At 42.9% G+C, this 17,187-nt stretch overlaps 1 protein-coding gene across 1 annotated transcript in view; it reads left to right on the top strand.

Moving 5' to 3' along the window:
* MED13L (mediator complex subunit 13L) overlaps positions 1-17,187 on the top strand; it is a 210,554-nt gene that overhangs the window by 168,654 nt on the left and 24,713 nt on the right. The window contains exons 19-21 of the mRNA XM_069759849.1: positions 5,167-5,390; positions 6,391-6,556; positions 12,751-13,075. Coding sequence (XP_069615950.1) covers positions 5,167-5,390; positions 6,391-6,556; positions 12,751-13,075 — 715 coding nt within the window. The remainder of the gene's footprint in view (positions 1-5,166; positions 5,391-6,390; positions 6,557-12,750; positions 13,076-17,187) is intronic.

The following is a 17,187-nucleotide window of genomic DNA, read 5'->3' as shown; positions in this document are numbered from 1 at the left end:
CTTTCCTGAGCTTCGATCTTCATGCTCTCGTTTAGTAGTTGTTGGAAACTACGCTGCATTAGGCCTACAAATTGGGTATGGGGTGTAGAGAGATGGTGTGTTCCACTCCAAGGTGTTCCCCAGGTTTCCTCTCCATTGCTTTGATCTTCATGCTCTCGTTTAGTAGTTGTAGAAAACTACACTGCATTAGGCCTACAAATTGGGTATGGGGTGTAGAGAGACGGTGTGTTCCACTCCAAGGTGTTCCCCAGGTTTCGTCCACATTGCTTCGGTCTTCCGACTCTCGTTTAGTAGTTGTAGAAAACTACACTGCATTAGGCCTACAAATTGGGTATGGGGTGTAGAGAGACGGTGTGTTACACTCCAAGGTGTTCCCCAGGTTTCGTCCACATTGCTTCGATCTTCCGACTCTCGTTTAGTAGTTGTTGAAAACTACACTGCATTAGGCCTGCAAATTGGGTATGGGGTGTAGAGAGATGGTGTGTTCCACTCCAAGGTGTTCTCCAGGTTGCCTTTCCTGAACTTCTATCTTCAGGCTCTCATTAAATTGTAGTTAAATGGAACAACTGCATTTGGCGTACTAGTTGGTTTGGGGCCTACTATCGGTGTCTGCCACTCCTTGCTGTTCTCCTGGTTTCCTGTCCTGAAATTCCATTTTCAGGCTCTTGTTAAGTAGTTGTTAATGTTAGACTGCATTTGGCCTACTAGTTGGGTTGGGGCCTACTATCGGTGTCTGCCACTCCTTGCTGTTCTCCTCAACTGAACAAAGCTGGGCCGCCTGTTTACTACGGTTGCCAATTTTGAACTGCATGTCGACTACTTACTGATTTGGGCCTACTCTCTGTGTCAGCCTCTCATTCCAGTTGTCCTCCACTGCAATGCCCCCTGGTTAGTCCTGTGTTACCAATTTTGAACTGCATTTAGCCCACTTTATTCTTTGGGCCTATATCTGTGTTTCCTCCTCATCCTGCCCATTGCCCAGCCAGTGATAGATGAGTCTGCTGGTACATTGACCCATAACGCAAAATTCCCCGTGCACGCTACACAGCAAGTTTGTGACCCTGCTGAAAGTCAGGTTCCTCTTCCCGCATACCATACCACCTTACACGGGGACAAAGAGGAAGGTGCAGATGAAAGTGCAGGTTCCTTCATCAGGTGGGGGGAGGAATACTAGTTGGCGACGTCACTGGCACAGGGCCTCTCATAGTACGCAAAAGTGTTGCTGCCGGTGGGAGGCGCCCCCGCCGTGCAAACACACCGCTGTACTTTGAGGGGCCCTGTGCCAATGCCAACGAGTGGACCCCCCCTGCTTGCTCAGGATCACAGCACTTTCAAAGTTTAAATACTTACCTCTCCCTGCTCCACTGCCGTGACGTGGTCCAGATTTACTGGGCCCGCTAATTACTTGAACCAGCCCTACCCCCCACAACTTTAGCCAAATGACCCCCAATTTCAAATGCCTTCCAATTATTATAAGGTAAATTACGATTGACAAGCTTCTTTAACAAGAATGGATGTTTTTGCCATTAAAATGGGCAGTGTAGGTGTTTTCCTGGCCTCCACTCACTGCCGACTATGCTCCCCCATTGACTTGCATTGGGTTTCGTGTTTCGGGCGATACCCGACTTTTCGCGATAATCGGCCGATTCCACTCGACTCGACTTCTAAGATAGTCGGGTTTCGCGAAACACGGCTCGACTGTAAAAAGGTCAAGGTCGCTCAACCCTAGTAGCCAGGTCTCGGGACCCAATGGCCGTCAGTGGCGACGCCCTGGTGATCCCCGAGGCCCCGTTCCACATGCCCTATCTTTTTCCTCCTCTTCCCTAGATCCCAAGGGTCGTAAAAAAGATAAAGGCAGAGAGGGTCCCCTTTCTCTTAATAGCTCCAGATTGGCCTCGCAGGGCCTGGTACGCGGAGCTAGTAAACATGGTGTCGGACGCCCCCTAGAGACTCCCAGACCGTCCGGATCTTTTATCGCAGGGGCCCCTCTTCCACCTGAATTCTCGGTCTCTGAATTTAGTGGTATGGCTGTTGAGGCCGCGATCCTATAGAACGCAGGTTTTTCTCACAGCGTCATACAGACCATGATAAAAGCTAGGAAACCGGCTTCTTCTCACATCTATCATAGATGTTGGAAGGCCTTTTTCCGATGGTGCGACGACAACCGCTTGTTCCCTATGGTTTTTTTCCCTTCCTTCAGTCCTTGGCTTCCTTCAAGCGGGTCTCGATTCGGGCCTTTCTTTGAGTACTTTAAAGGGCCACGTCTCCACCCTGTCCATCCTTTTCCAAAGGGACCTAGCTTCCCTTCCACAAGTCAGGACCTTCCTCCAAGGTGTTGCCCACATAGCACCTCCTTGTCATTCCCCGGTTGAGCCATGGGATCTCAACCTCGTTCTCTGCGCCCTCCAACGCGCGCCTTTTGAACCAATCCAGGACATTTCCTTTTCTCTCCTATCTTGGAAGGTGGCCTTCCTGGTCGCCATCACCTCGATTATAAGGGTGTCCGAGTTAGCGGCATTATCCTGCCGTTCTCCTTTCCTAATTCTGGACCAGGACAAAGAAGTCCTGCGGGGCCTGTTCCTTCCTTTCTACCAAAAGTAATTTCGCCTTTTCACATCGAGGACATCGTTTTTCCTTGTGCCCTTCCCCGGTCCATCACTTGGAGAAATCTCTCCACAAGCTGGATTTGGTCGGGGCTATCCGAGTCTTATCTTTCCAGAACTGCTTCTTTTCGCCAGTCTGATCCTCTGGTAATCTTCTCTGTAGGTTGTCGAAAAGGGCTCCCAGCTTTAAAATCCACTATTCCTCGTTGGATTCGTTCAGCGGTTCTGGAGGCATACCACGTTCGGGATAAACAGCCTCCTCCCGAGGTGAGGGCTCACTCTACCCGGGCTGTGGGAGCTTCTTGGGCCGTTCGTCACCAGGCTTCTGCTTTGCAGGTTTGCAAAGCTGCAACCTGGTCGTCCCTTCACACCTTAGTAAGGTTCTGCAAGGTGCATACTCAGGTTTTTGCGGATGCAGGCCTGGGTAGGAATAGACTGCAGGCGGCGGTTTCCCACCGGCCGACCTAAGTCGTCTTTTCTCTGACTATTTTTTTTCCCACCCTTGGGACTGCTTTTGGACGTCCCATGGTTACCTGTGTCCCCCAATGAAGCGAGAAAGAAAGAGGGATTTTTTGTTCTTACCGTAAAATCTCTTTCTTGGAGCCTTCATTGGGGGACACCGCACCCTCCCTTTTATTTTGTACCGTGTTGGCCAACATGCCGTTGTTTTGGGTTGGTACATAGATTGAGTTCCTTATACTTAATCCTACGACTGCTTTAGCATCAAACTGAGTTGCATTGTGCCTGTCGGAGGGTGTATATTGCTGAGGAGGCATTAACGCTTCGCTATTTGCATAGTGTCAGCCTCCTAGTGGCAGCAGCATACACCCATGGTTACCTGTGTCCCCCAATGAAGGCTCCAAGAAAGAGATTTTATGGTAAGAACCAAAAATCCCTATCTTTGCACTTGGCACTTTTTATATTTATTGCATGGATATTTGGCACTCTTTGTTGCATTACCTTTTTTATTCATTATTTTCACCATCACGCAGTATGTAATGCAAATTAGCACATTTTGTCTTTTGTCCTTTTTGCTTCACTCATCCTTTAGCATTTTGGTTTTGGATTATTTGTACTTACTATATGTGGATGTGTGTCCTTGCAACTTTTTTTCTACTCTTTTTAGACTATTTTTATTATATCTGGTGATTATACTTGTGCATTTATGTCCCATTGTGTTTGTCCTGATTTTTAATTTTATGTAAGAAATAAAAATATATTTTTTTGGACTTTTTGGTCGGTTTCTCGTTTCTTTTCGTTTGGCAATTTCCAATTGTCCGTTATTTATCTATGACTGTCCTATATATATGGTAGCTTTTACTTATTGATTACCGTATTTATCTACATACTTGTTTTTATAATTTTGTTTCCATTTTTTGTGCCTTTGTTTTTACTGGTCTCCCAATAACTAGCACATCTGATTTCGCCAATAAAAGGTTGTTATTGTGAGTACATGCGCCTCTACATCCTTACTGTTACTTCCGTATGTAAATTGCTGATAGGGTTCCCTTTGGACTTTTCTTCTTTCCCCCCCAGGATTGGTTGAGCTCCTTTTCAGAAAAGTAATTCTTGCAGCTGACCATCTGCTTCCAAATACACCCTGGGTTTTAGGCCAGTCTGCAGCTGGAGGCATATGTGTGAATGCTTGTATGTATGTGGCCTTCTCTAACGCTGCATTTCCTCTTATGCAAAGTGCACGCTGATTTAGTGTATATGAGTAAATGGCAAGTAACACATTCCCATGATTAACTTTTTGTTGTCGTTGCATAAATTTACTATAGTTCTTCAAATCCTTATATGGCATCCTGAAGGGGAAGAATTATGTGTAGAATATTATGTTGCTGTGAAAGTTTGCCAGCCATTAAAGGGAGTCTGTCACCCCAAAAATCGTATCTGAGCTAAGCCCACTGGCATCAGGGGCTTATCTACCGCATTCTGTAATGCTGTAGACAAGCCCCCGATGTATCCTGAATGATGAGAAATAAAGGTTATATTATACTCACCCAGGGGCGGTCCCGCTGCGATTTGGTCCGATGGGCATCGCGGTCCGGTCCGGTGCCTCCTATCTTAATTCGATGACGTCCTCTTCTTGTATTCACGCTGCGGCTCTGGTGCAGGCGTACTTTGTCTGCCCTGATGAGGGCAGAGTAAATTACTGCAGTGCGCAGGTGCCGGGAAAGGTCAGAGAGGCCCAGCGCCTGCGCACTGCAGTACTTTGCTCTGCCCTCAACAGGGCAGACAAAGTACGCTGGAGCCGCGGCAAGAAGACAAGAAGAGGACGTCATCGTAAGAAGATGGGAGGGACCGGACCGCGATGCCCATCGGACCGGGACTGCAGCGGGACCCCGCCCCTGGGTGAGTATAATATAACCTCTTTTTCTCATCTTTCAGGATACATCCCGGGTCTTATCTACAGCATTACAGAATGCTGTAGATAAGCCCCTGATACCGGTGGACACAGCTCAGATACGATTTTTGGTGTGACAGATTCCCTTTAAGATTAGTTTTCTTTTTGATGCATATATACAATATTAATTGGTATTTCTACTTTTTCTATTCTCAGGATCTGAAGAATCTCCAGAGCCACTGCCCATACCCAACCTTTTAGTTGGCTATGACAAAGACTATCTTACCATAGCTCCTTTCTCTCTCCCGTTCTGGGAGCGTCTGCTTCTCGAGCCATATGGTGGACAGCGGGATGTAGGATATTTGGTATTGTGTCCAGAAAATCCAGCCTTATTAGATGGAGCAAAAGCCTTCTTTAGTGACTTGAGCGCAGTGTATGAGGTAAGCCCTGAAGTCTATGTTCATTTTGGAAGTATTATTATTTAATTTTTTTGAAGAAAACATTTTTGAGGGGGTAAAATGGATTCTTATAATTTTGTTCAATTAAAAATAGTCAATGGTTTGCCTTCTGTACATGCATTGCAGGCTGCTCAGTCTTGTTCAGTGTTGAATCCACCAGACAAGCAGTCAGCAACCCCTCACTATTCTCTCCCGAATGCTCATAGTGCTGAAATCCCTTTGATTTACATTTATTTATTTAGTTGTGAAGATGGCAACTTAGATTTGGATTTGGGAAAGAAACTAGGGTGAGTAACAGACAGACCTTTAAGAGCTCATCTGAAAGATTTTACACTGAACGGAAGTGATCAGCCTGCAATTTATGGGAATTATTATTATTTATTTATATAGCACCATTAATTCCATGGTGCTGTACATGAGAACAGGGGTTACGTACAGGGTTATAGATATTGTTAACAATAAACAAATTTACAATGACAGACTGGTACAGAGGGGAGAGGCCCCTGTCCTTGCGGATTTACATTCTACGGGAATGGTTAAACATTTTTAATAAAACCCAATTAAAAAATTATTTTACCCAAATATACACGTATTTCAATAAATAAAACCCCCAAATCACATGTTGGAGTATAATGTATTATTTCATTCTTTTGTTTTAATGGAAAAATAATGTGTCCTCCATGGAAATGACCAGAAAGGTCTGTCTGTAAGTATGAAACATATTGACCAAACAAGGGCGACTAGGCTGCTCTACATTCAAGTTAACTGTGTTTGGGGCAGGCTTAAACAACTATCAGCCTGATTCATTTACATTATTTAGTCAATATTTAAAAGCCAAATCTTATTGCTCTATCTAGGTCATTAAGTCAATTTGATAAATAGTAAGTTTCTGTTACTTTGGCAAACTGAATTTCTCTTAGTTTTCTTTTTCTTTTTAATGAAAGCCATAATTTAAACTTAAGCTTCTTTTTTGATATTACAGATGTGCCGCCTAGGCCAGCACAGGCCAATCTGTAAAGTTTTGTGTGATGGAATAATGAAGGTTGGCTGCTCTACAAGTGAAGGATTGAGTGAGGAGTCAGCCAGCGAGGACATGGACAACCATGCTCGGCTCCAGATGTATGCCCAGACCTGCCGGCAGCACCTAGGTCAGTCATTGTCTGCTGTGGTTTTCTGATTATTTCTGTTCATTCATTCAATTTATAAAGCATGGACCATGAGGATGCAAAAGGAGGAAAGTGGTAGCATGTGCAATCTAAATATATTTTATATACATATCGAGTAATAGAACCTGATCAAATGTTGAGAAATTTCATATTTTAGTCAATATTTCACACAAAGGGTTACATTAAGTACAGTGGAAATAAAACCATTTGCCAACTTACAACTTTTTTATGCAATTAATATCCATGTATAAATTATACAATTGTCGGGCAGCATAAAAGGACTATTCAATTTCAAACCAAGCAGTAAGAGAAATATAGAAACAAATTGATGACTGTCTTAATGGAATATGAGTATACGATTTTACCAATGTCGTAAGAACAGGTTGAGCCTAACATTAGCTAGTCTCCTCTCCTTTTTACGGCTATTGGAAATAATATAGTAAACGAATATATATTGGATTGTAAGTTCATTATTGTATGTGTGTGTATGTATATAATATATATATATGTATGTATGTATATATGTGTATGTATGTATATATGTGTATATATGTATGTATATATGTGTATATATATGTGTATATATGTATATATATATGTGTATATATGTATATATATATGTGTATGTGTATATGTATATGTGTATATATGTATATATATATGTATGTGTGTGTATATGTGTGTGTGTGTATATGTATGTGTGTATATATATGTGTATGTATACACACACACACACACACACACACACACACACACACACACACACACACACACACACACACACACACATACAGTCATGGCCAAAAGTATTGACACCCCTGCAATTCTGTCAGATAATACTCATTTTCTTCCTGAAAATGATTGCAAACGCAAATTATTTGGTATTATCTTCATTTAATTTGTCTTAAATGAAAAAACACAAAAAGAATGGTCCTAAAGCCAAATTGGATATTATTCCACACCAAACATAAAAAAGGGGGTGGACAAAAGTATTGGCACTGTTCGAAAAATCATGTGATGTTTCTCTAATTTGTGAAATTAACAGCTCCTGTAACTTACCTGTGGCACCTAACAGGTGTTGGCAATAACTAAATCACACTTGCAGCCAGTTGACATGGATTAAAGTTAACTCAACCTCTGTCCTGTGTCCTTGTGTGTACCACATTGAGCATGGAGAAAAGAAAGAAGACCAAACAACTGTCTGAGGACTTGAGAAACCAAATTGTGAGGAAGCATGAGCAATCTCAAGGCTACAAGTCCATCTCCAAAGACCTGAATGTTCCTGTGTCTACCGTGCGCAGTGTCATCAAGAAGTTTAAAGCCCATGGCACTGTGGCTAACCTCCCTAGATGTGGACGGAAAAGAAAAATTGACAAGAGATTTCATCGCAAAGATTGTGTGGATGTTGGATAAAGAACCTCGACTAACATCCAAACAAGTTCAAGCTGCCCTGCAGTCCGAGGGTACAACAGTGTCAACCCGTACTATCCATCGGCATCTGAATGAAAAGGGACTGTATGATAGGAGACCCAGGAAGACCCCCACTACTTATCCCGAGACATAAAAAAGCCAGGCTGGATTTTGCCAAAACTTACCTGAAAAAGCCTAAAACGTTTTGGAAGAATGTTCTCTGGTCAGATGAGACAAAAGTAGAGCTTTTTGGGCAAAGGCATCAACATAGAGTTTACACGAGAAAAAAAGAGGCATTCAAAGAAAAGAACACGGTCCCTACAGTCAAACATGGCGGAGGTTCCCTGATGTTTTGGGGTTGCTTTGCTGCCTCTGGCACTGGACTGCTTGACCGTGTGCATGGCATTATGAAGTCTGAAGACTACCAACAAATTTTGCAGCATATTGTAGAGCCCAGTGTGAGAAAGCTGGGTCTCCCTCAGAGGTCATGGGTCTTCCAGCAGGACAATGACCCAAAACACACTTCAAAAGCACTAGAAAATGGTTTGAGAGCAAGCACTGGAGACTTCTAAGGTGGCCAGCATTGAGTCCAGACCTGAATCCCATAGAACACCTGTGGAGAGATCTAAAAATGGCAGTTTGGAGAAGGCACCCTTCAAATATCAGGGACCTGGAGCAGTTTGCCAAAGAAGAATGGTCTAAAATCCCAGCAGAGCATTGTAAGAAACTCATTGATGGTTACCAGAAGCGGTTGGTCGCAGTTATTTTGTCTAAAGGTTGTGCAACCAAGTATTAGGCTGAGGGTGCCAATACTTTTGACTGACCCATTTTTGGAGTTTTGTGTGAAATGATCAATGTTTTGCTTTTTGCTTCATTCTCTTTTGTGTTTTTTCATTTAAGACAAATTAAATGAAGATAATAATACCAAAGAATTTGTGTTTGCAATCATTTTCAGGAAGAAAATGAGTATTATCTGACAGAATTGCAGGGGTGTCAATACTTTTGGCCATTACTGTACATACATACATACATACATACATACATACATACATACATATACAGTACAGACCAAAAGTTTGGACACACCTCATTTAAAGATTTTTCTGTATTTTCAAGAAAATTGTACATTCACACTGAAGGCATCAAAACTATGAATTAACACATGTGGAATTATATACTTAACACAAAAGTGTGAAACAACTGAAATTATGTCTTATGTTCTAGGTTCTTCAAAGTAGCCACTTTTTGCTTTGATGACTGCTTTGCACACTCTTGGCATTCTCTTGGTGAGCTTCAAGAGGTAGTCATCAGGAATAGTTTTCACTTCACAGGTGTGCCCTGTCAGGTTTAATAAGTGGGATTTCTTGCCTTACAAATGGGGTTGGGACCATCAGTTGTGTTGTGCAGAGGCCTGGTGGATACACAGCTGATAGTCCTACTGAGTAGACTGTTAGCTGCTTTTTTCTTGCCATAATACAAATTCTAAGTAAAGAAAAACGAGTGGCCATCATTACTTTAAGAAATGAAGGTCAGTCAGTCCGAAAAATTGTGAAAACTTTGAAAGTGTCCCCAAGTGCAGTGGCAAAACCCATCATACGCTACAAAGAAACTGGCTCACATGAGGACCGCCCCAGGAAAGGAAGACCGAGTTACCTCTGCTTCTGAGGATAAGTTTATCCGAGTCACCAGCCTCAGAAATCTCAGGTTAACAGCAGCTCAGATTAGAGACCAGGTCAATGCCACACAGAGTTCTAGCAGCAGACACATCTCTACAACAACTGTAAAGAGGAGACTTTGTCCAGCAGGCCTTCATGGTAAAATAGCTGCTAGGCAACATGCAGAAGAGACTTGTTTGGGCTAAAGAACACAAGGAATGGACATTAGACCAGTGGAAATCTGTGCTTTGGTCTGAGGAGTCCAAATTTGAGATCTTTGGTTCCAACCACCGTGTCTTTGTGCGACGCAGAAAAGGTGAACGGATGGACTCTATATGCCTGGTTCCCACCGTGAAGCATGGAGGAGGAGGTGTGATGGTGTGGGGGTGCTTTGCCGGTGACGCTGTTGGGGATTTATTCAAAATTGAAGGCATACTGAACCAGCATGGCTACCACAGCATCTTGCAGCGGCATGCTATTCCATCCGGTTTGCGTTTAGTTGGACCATAATTTATTTTTCAACAGGACAATGACCCCAAACACACCTCCAGGCTGTGTAAGGGCTATTTCACCAAGAAGGAGAGTGATGGGGTGCTACGCCAGATGACCTGGTTTCCACAGTCACCAGACCTGAACCCAATCGAGATGGTTTGGGGTGAGCTGGACCGCAGAGTGAAGGCAAAAGGGCCAACAATTGCTAAGCATCTCTGGGAACTCCTTCAAGATTGTTGGAAGACCATTCCCGGTGACTACCTCTTGAAGCTCATTAAGAGTGTGCAAAGCAGTCATCAAATCAAAAGGTGGCTACTTTGAAGAACTTAAAACATAAGAAATAATTTCAGTTGTTTCACACTTTTTTGTTTAAGTACATAATTCCACGTGTTAATTCGTAGTTTTGATGCCTTCAGTGTGAATGTAAAATTTTCATAGTCATGAAAATACAGAAAAATCTTTAAATGAGGTGTGTAGAAACTTTTGGTCTGTACTGTATGTATGTGTACTGTATGTGTATGTATATGTGTGTGTGTGTGTGTGTGTATATATATATATATATATATAAAAAATAAAGGGAACACTTAAACAGAATATTACGCCGAGTAAATCAAACTTCTGTGAAATAATACTGTCCACTTAGGAAGCAACACTGTTTGACAATCAATTTCACATGTTGTTGTGCAAATGGAATAGACAACAGATGGAAATTATTAGCAATTATCAAGACACACTCATTAAAGAAGTGGTTCTTCGGGTGGGGCCACAGACCACATCTCAGTACCGATGCTTTCTGGCTGATGTTTTGGTCACTTTTGAATTTTGGTTGTGCTTTCACACTTCGTGGTAGCATGAGACGGACTCTACAACCCACACAAGTGGCTCAGGTAGTGCAGCTCATCCAGGATGGCACATCAACGTGAGCTGTTGCAAGAAGGTTTGCTGTGTCTGTCAGCGTAGTGTCCAGAGGCTGCAGGCGCTACCAGGAGACAGGCCAGTACACCAGGAAATGTGGAGGGGGCCGTAGGAGGGCAACAACCCAGCAGCATGATCGCTACCTCAGCCTTTGTGCAAGGAGGAACAGGAGGAGCACTACCAGAGCCCTGCAAAATTACCTCCAGCTGGCCACAAATGTGCATGTCTGCACAAACTGTTAGAAACCGACTCCATGAGGATGGTCTGAGTGCCCTACGTTCACAGATGGGGGTTGTGCTCACAGCCCAACACCGTGCCGGACGCTTGCAATGACACTATGCAATGCAATGAATAAAGATTTGCAACTGAAATATTTCATTCGGTGATATCTAGGATGTGGTATTTTAGTGATGTGCTTTTCTTTTCGACTTTTCTTCCTATTTGAAGGAGTTGTTCAGTATTAGAAAAAAAAAGAATGTGTCACATAAGTCCCACTGAGTTCTAAAAACACAATTCCAAATCTGTATAATGCCCCTGGGTTTAAGCTACATCTTCGCGTTTTTTTTTTTTTTTTAATTTTGTGTGTGAAAATACCGCAAGTGTCCCTGTGACAGATGTTTGTTTATGCTCAATATTCAACCCCTTAAGACTTCTGTTGGGAGTGGATGTACAGAACGAGCTCAGGAGATGAGCCTGCAGATGATGGCTACGTGCATTATTCAGTCGTCTTCTACCTATAACTGCATCAGTGGGGCTGAGCTCTATCCGCTGCTGTCAATCTGCTAAATGCTGCTGTCAATCGTATGCATTTATAGCACAGGGGTGTGCCATTCTATGTGCCCATTGGCACCCATATCCTCGCAGCATGCCAGCGGGTTGCCAGGGCATCTGGCCCTGCTGAATACTCACCCCCCCCCCCCCCCCCCCACCTCCAATATTTGGCATTATGGTGTTTCCGTGAAGTCCAGCCTGTGTCTGACTTCTATAGGAGTCTGTGATTTTATGGTGTTACAATTCATTTAAACTGCAGCATATTGTATAGGGACTAAATAAGTTTTAAAAAAATTTCAATCACTGCCATTTTTCTCTGTTAAAAATATTCATCTTTAAAAAAAAAAAAAAAAAAAAATAGAAACCACGTTGCATCTTCGTATCTGACCAATGTCTGATCTTTAAAAAAAATTTAATTAACCCAATCCGTAAAGACCATGAGGAGGGAAAAAAATTGAAAGTGCAGAATTGTGTGTTTTTTTTTTTTTTTTTCTGTTTTATCAATACAAAAGAAAGCTACAGGTCATGAAAATGACGACACAGGCAATGTATTTTTTACCACTTACATTTAAAAAAAAAAAAAAAAATGGTTTTGCAGTGAGTGTACTGATCTGGAGAATCATGTTGGTACTCCACCTAAAAAAAAAAAAGTGTGGAGTTGTCTTGTGGTAAAAACGATGTCATTCGTAAGAATAACTTGGCCATAAGAAAACAAGCCCTCATATATCTGTTGGCAGAAAAATACAACGGTTAAGGCTCTTAAAAGATGAAGAGTACAAAAACACCAAAAATTGCTCCGTCCAGAAGAGTCTCTTAGAAAAGAGAAATTATTTCCTGAAAGACTCCATAGATAACGTTTATGGTGCATTGTGGTTTTCTTTTCTGTTTTCCTGCTTTTCAGTTTATATTCTCCCATCTTTATTTCCAATTTAGCGCCATATCTGTCCTCTTTGCAACTGGACAGTGGTCTATTATTACCTCCTAAAAGCCAAGCCAGTCCAAGTATACAGAATACGCAAAGTCCTGCTGCACCTTCTGGGCCATCTAACCCTACATTCAGTTCCACCCCTAATGGCACTGGCACAGCACCACAGTCATCATCTTCCTCCGTGCCTGCTGGGAATAACTCTGCTTCTACCACTTTCAACACCTGCATGGTGCAGAATGCTTCCAGTTCTGCAGATCGATCTTCTGCAAACCAGCCCACTGTAGAGGGGGAGTTGAATCCACCATCCACACAACTAGAAACACCTGAAAGGTAAGTGACCATTCTGCTTTTCCTTGGCATCCACGATGTTGTGACGACATGCTGTACAAAACCGGTTTTGGTGTTTTCATTCAATCGGCTCTGTGCTGTGATATTTGTATGTATTGCGGGCCTCTGGGTGACACATTAAGATCAAAGACAAGGCTAGATTGCCTACTTGTGGTGGTGTGATGTTTCTTTTGAAAGTTACATACGTTTTAAGGTACATCTCCACGGGCCGTATTGTTGGTGCTTTGAACGGAGTGGAGACCCCGCTCTGCCCAAAGCACCGTCACCTTCTGTACACATCTGGAATCACTGCACCCTATACATAGGACTGTGTTATTTACCTTGCGGAGACTGAGCGTCTTCGCAAGGTAAACCGACATGCTACGTTCTAAAAAGACGCGCCACATGTCCGTAAACGCGGGGCTTCCAGATGCGTGTTCACACGCATAGTGGAGAGGGGGTTTCATAGAATCCCCTCCACTATGCTGTAACATCTGGTCGCTGTGGATTGAACGCTTCGGCTGTACATAACGTTCAATCCGCAGCTAATCTGGATGTAATGCGGCCCGTGGACACATACCTTAACCCCTTCATGACCGGGGGATTTTTCGTTTTTCCGTGTTCGTTTTTCGCTCCCCTCCTTCCCAGAGCCATAACTTTTTTATTTTTCCGTCAATTTGGCCATGTGAGGGCTTATTTTTGGCGGGACGAGTTCTACTTTTGAATGACATCATTGGTTTTAGCATGTCGTGTACTAGAAAACGGGAAAAAAATTCCAAGTGCGGTGAAATTGCAAAAAAAGTGCAATCCCACATTGGTTTTTTGTTTGGCTTTTTTGCTAGGTTCACTAAATGCTAAAAATGACCTGCCATTATGATTCTCCAGGTCATTACGAGTTCATAGACCCCTAACATGACTAGGTTATTTTTTATCTAAGTGGTGAAAAAAAAATCCAAACTTTGATAAAAAAAAAAAAAAAAAAAAAAAAGCGCCATTTTCCGATACTCGTAGCGTCTCCATTTTTCATGATCTGGGGTCGGTTGAGGGCTTATTTTTTGCGTGCTGAGATGACGTTTTTAATGATGGCATTTAGGTGCAGATACGTTCTTTTGATCGCCCGTTATTGCATTTTAATGCAATGTCGCGGCGACCAAAAAAACGTAATTCTGGCGGTTCTAATTTTTTTCTCGATACGCTGTTTAGCGATCAGGTTAATACTTTTTTTTTAATTGATAGATTGGGCGAATCTGAGCGCGGCGATACCAAATATGCGTAGATTTGATATTTTTTTATTGATTTATTTTGATTGGGGCGAAAGGGGGGTGATTTAAACTTTTATGTTTTTTTTTATTTTTTTCACATTTTTTTTAAACTTTTTTTTAAAACTTTTGCCATGCTTCTATAGCCTCCATGGGAGGCTAGAAGCAGGCACAACGCGATCGCCTCTGCTACATAGCAGCGATCATCAGATCGCTGCTATGTAGCAGAATTGCAGGTGTGCTGTGAGCGCCGACCACAGGGTGGCGCTCACAGCCACCGGTCATCAGTAACCATAGAGGTCTCTAGGACCTCTATGGTTACCATCCAGACGCATCGCCGACCCCCGATCATGTGACGGGGGTCGGCGATGACGTCAGTTAAATGCCGCTGTCTGCGTTTGACAGCGGCATTTAACTAGTTAATAGGTGCGGGCAGATCGCGATTCTGCCCGCGCCTATTACGGGCACATGTCAGCTGTTCAAAACAGCTGACATGTCCCGGCTTTGATGCGGGCTCACCGCGGAGCCCTGCATCAAAGCAGGGGAGCCGGCATCGGACGGTATAGTACGTCCGATGCCGGTAAGGGGTTAAAAGGGGGTGTACACCCAAACTAAAGATTGATCTTGATTCAGAGATAACCCTGTGTGGTATGCGACTTTATTCAAAATTTGTCCTCTGTTACTGGCCACGTGCTAATGCAGTGAGCATTTTGTTTTAAGAATTTTGTGGTGTTCCTCATTTCTCACAATTTTATAGGCCACTTCCCTAAAATTTGTAACACTGCTCAATCAGAATCTGAAATGGTGTAACGACATGCTGTACAATCAGTCATCAGGGGAGTCAGTACAGTGTCACAACATAAATGTTTCTCTAGAACTATTTTATTGGGAATATAAGTAGTGACTAAAACAGATGTGAAAAGAGTTGGTCTGCCATCATGCAGAAAAGCTGACTATGAATGAGCTATCATTCTGTCTCCCCTCATTGGCCAATGTTTTCTCTTTTTGTTGTCCTGGTTTGTGTAGATCAAAAATTCAACCAGCATTCAGGGTTTCTAGTAAAGCGGTCACAAGCCAGGAAAAAAGTTGCAGGTTAAACATGGGAAAATATACAGTTCTGGTAGCGAAATATACTGAAGGTTTTTCAAGTTTTCTTTTTTTATTGCAGAATTGAGATTTAAACAAAAAAAGTAGATGAGAATTACCTTCTAAACTCCAATGTGATGCAAACAACTTAAAGCACATCTGTCTTGTGGTTGTTGTTTAGTCTGTATTTTCAGTTAATGATATGTGGTGCTCTGCTTACATATGCATCTGTATGGGCAAATGACAGGACACTAATCTGTCTGTGGCCTGCCCTCTATTTTACATACTGCATAGAATATTGTGTGGAAAAAAAATTATAACATTTATCACTCTGCTCTGTAGCATGATACAATTGATAATATGCATATATTAATTCATGATTTAGTCATATAGTATTGTGGAAGAAAATTAAAAATCTTCATCACAATGGTACCGGCAGCTGCGCCTGCACGGTAGCATCTATTGCGTTGTGATAGTTGCTACTGCGCAGTTGCCGCCATTGGCGCAATTTTGATGAAGATGATTTTTTTTTTTATCTCCCCACAATACTATACAACTAAATCATAAATTAATATATGCATATTAGCCATTGTATCATGCTCAGGCGCTGGCACCTGTGTGATGAATGTTGTTGTTTTTTTTCCCCCCACACACAATATTCTGTGCAGTATGTAAACTAGGGGGCAGGTCACTGAAAAATCAGTGACCTGTCATAAGCCCATACAAATGAATATGTAAGCAGAGCACCACATTAAGAACCCCTACAGGCCGCCCCGGAGCAGGAAAATCTCATTAAGGCTATGTGCACACATTGCGGATTTTGCTGCGGATACGCAGCGTTTCCGCAGCTGCGGATCTGCAGCAGTTTCTCATGAAATTACAGTACAATGTAAACTTATGGGAAACCAAAAATGCTGTGCAAAAAGCCGCGCGGAAACGCAGCGGTTTATTTTCCGCAGCATGTCAATTCTTTGTGCGGAATCCGCAGCGGTTTTCCATCTGCTCCAATAGAAAACTGCAGATGGAAAACCGCAGCAGAATCCGCATTAAAAACCGCGATAAATCCGCAGTAAAAAACGCAGCGGTTTTGCACTGTGGATTTATCAAATCCGCTGCGGAAAAATCCGCAATGGAATCCGCAACGTGTGCACACAGCCTAAGGCTGGAGTCAGATGAGCGTATGGCATTGGATACGATTTGCTGATGACCCTCGGCTCCTGCTCTGCTGTCAGCAGGAGCCGAGTGTCATGCGTCTGTGCTCCGAGCCTCTCACACAGAGGACTGGAGCACAGCTGCGGAGAAACTAATTTCTCCATCTCCTCCATTGCCGGGGTCAGCGTTTAACGCACAGCACTCGGATGATATCCGAGTGATGTGTGTTGTCTCACTCGCACCCATAGGCTTATATAGGTGCGAGTGAGCCGAGAGTCGGACGAATGTCGGTGACAATCGCAGCATGCTGCGATTTCACTCACTCGCACGTACAATACGGCCGAGAAAAAAAAATAGTGATGTGCGCTGTCCCATAGATGAATACTGGTCCGAGTGCTATGCAAATTTTTTTTTATCACATAGCACTTGTCCGTATTCTACGGCAGTGTGACTCCGGCCTAACTGAAAACTACAAGCAAAAATTAAACAACCACAAGACAGATTTCACCAGCGGTGTCATTTTAATCCGTATAACAGCGCCAACCCGACATTGTCTTTAGTTTACTCAGTACAATCCTGCTGACAGGTTCCCTTTTTAAAGGGGCTGTCCAGTATTGG

Source organism: Ranitomeya imitator, chromosome 1, assembly GCF_032444005.1.
Source record: "Ranitomeya imitator isolate aRanImi1 chromosome 1, aRanImi1.pri, whole genome shotgun sequence".
Classification (NCBI taxonomy): Eukaryota; Metazoa; Chordata; class Amphibia; order Anura; family Dendrobatidae; genus Ranitomeya; species Ranitomeya imitator.
Note: the sequence above shows the minus strand (reverse complement) of the source record. Positions and strands in the feature narration are given on the sequence as shown.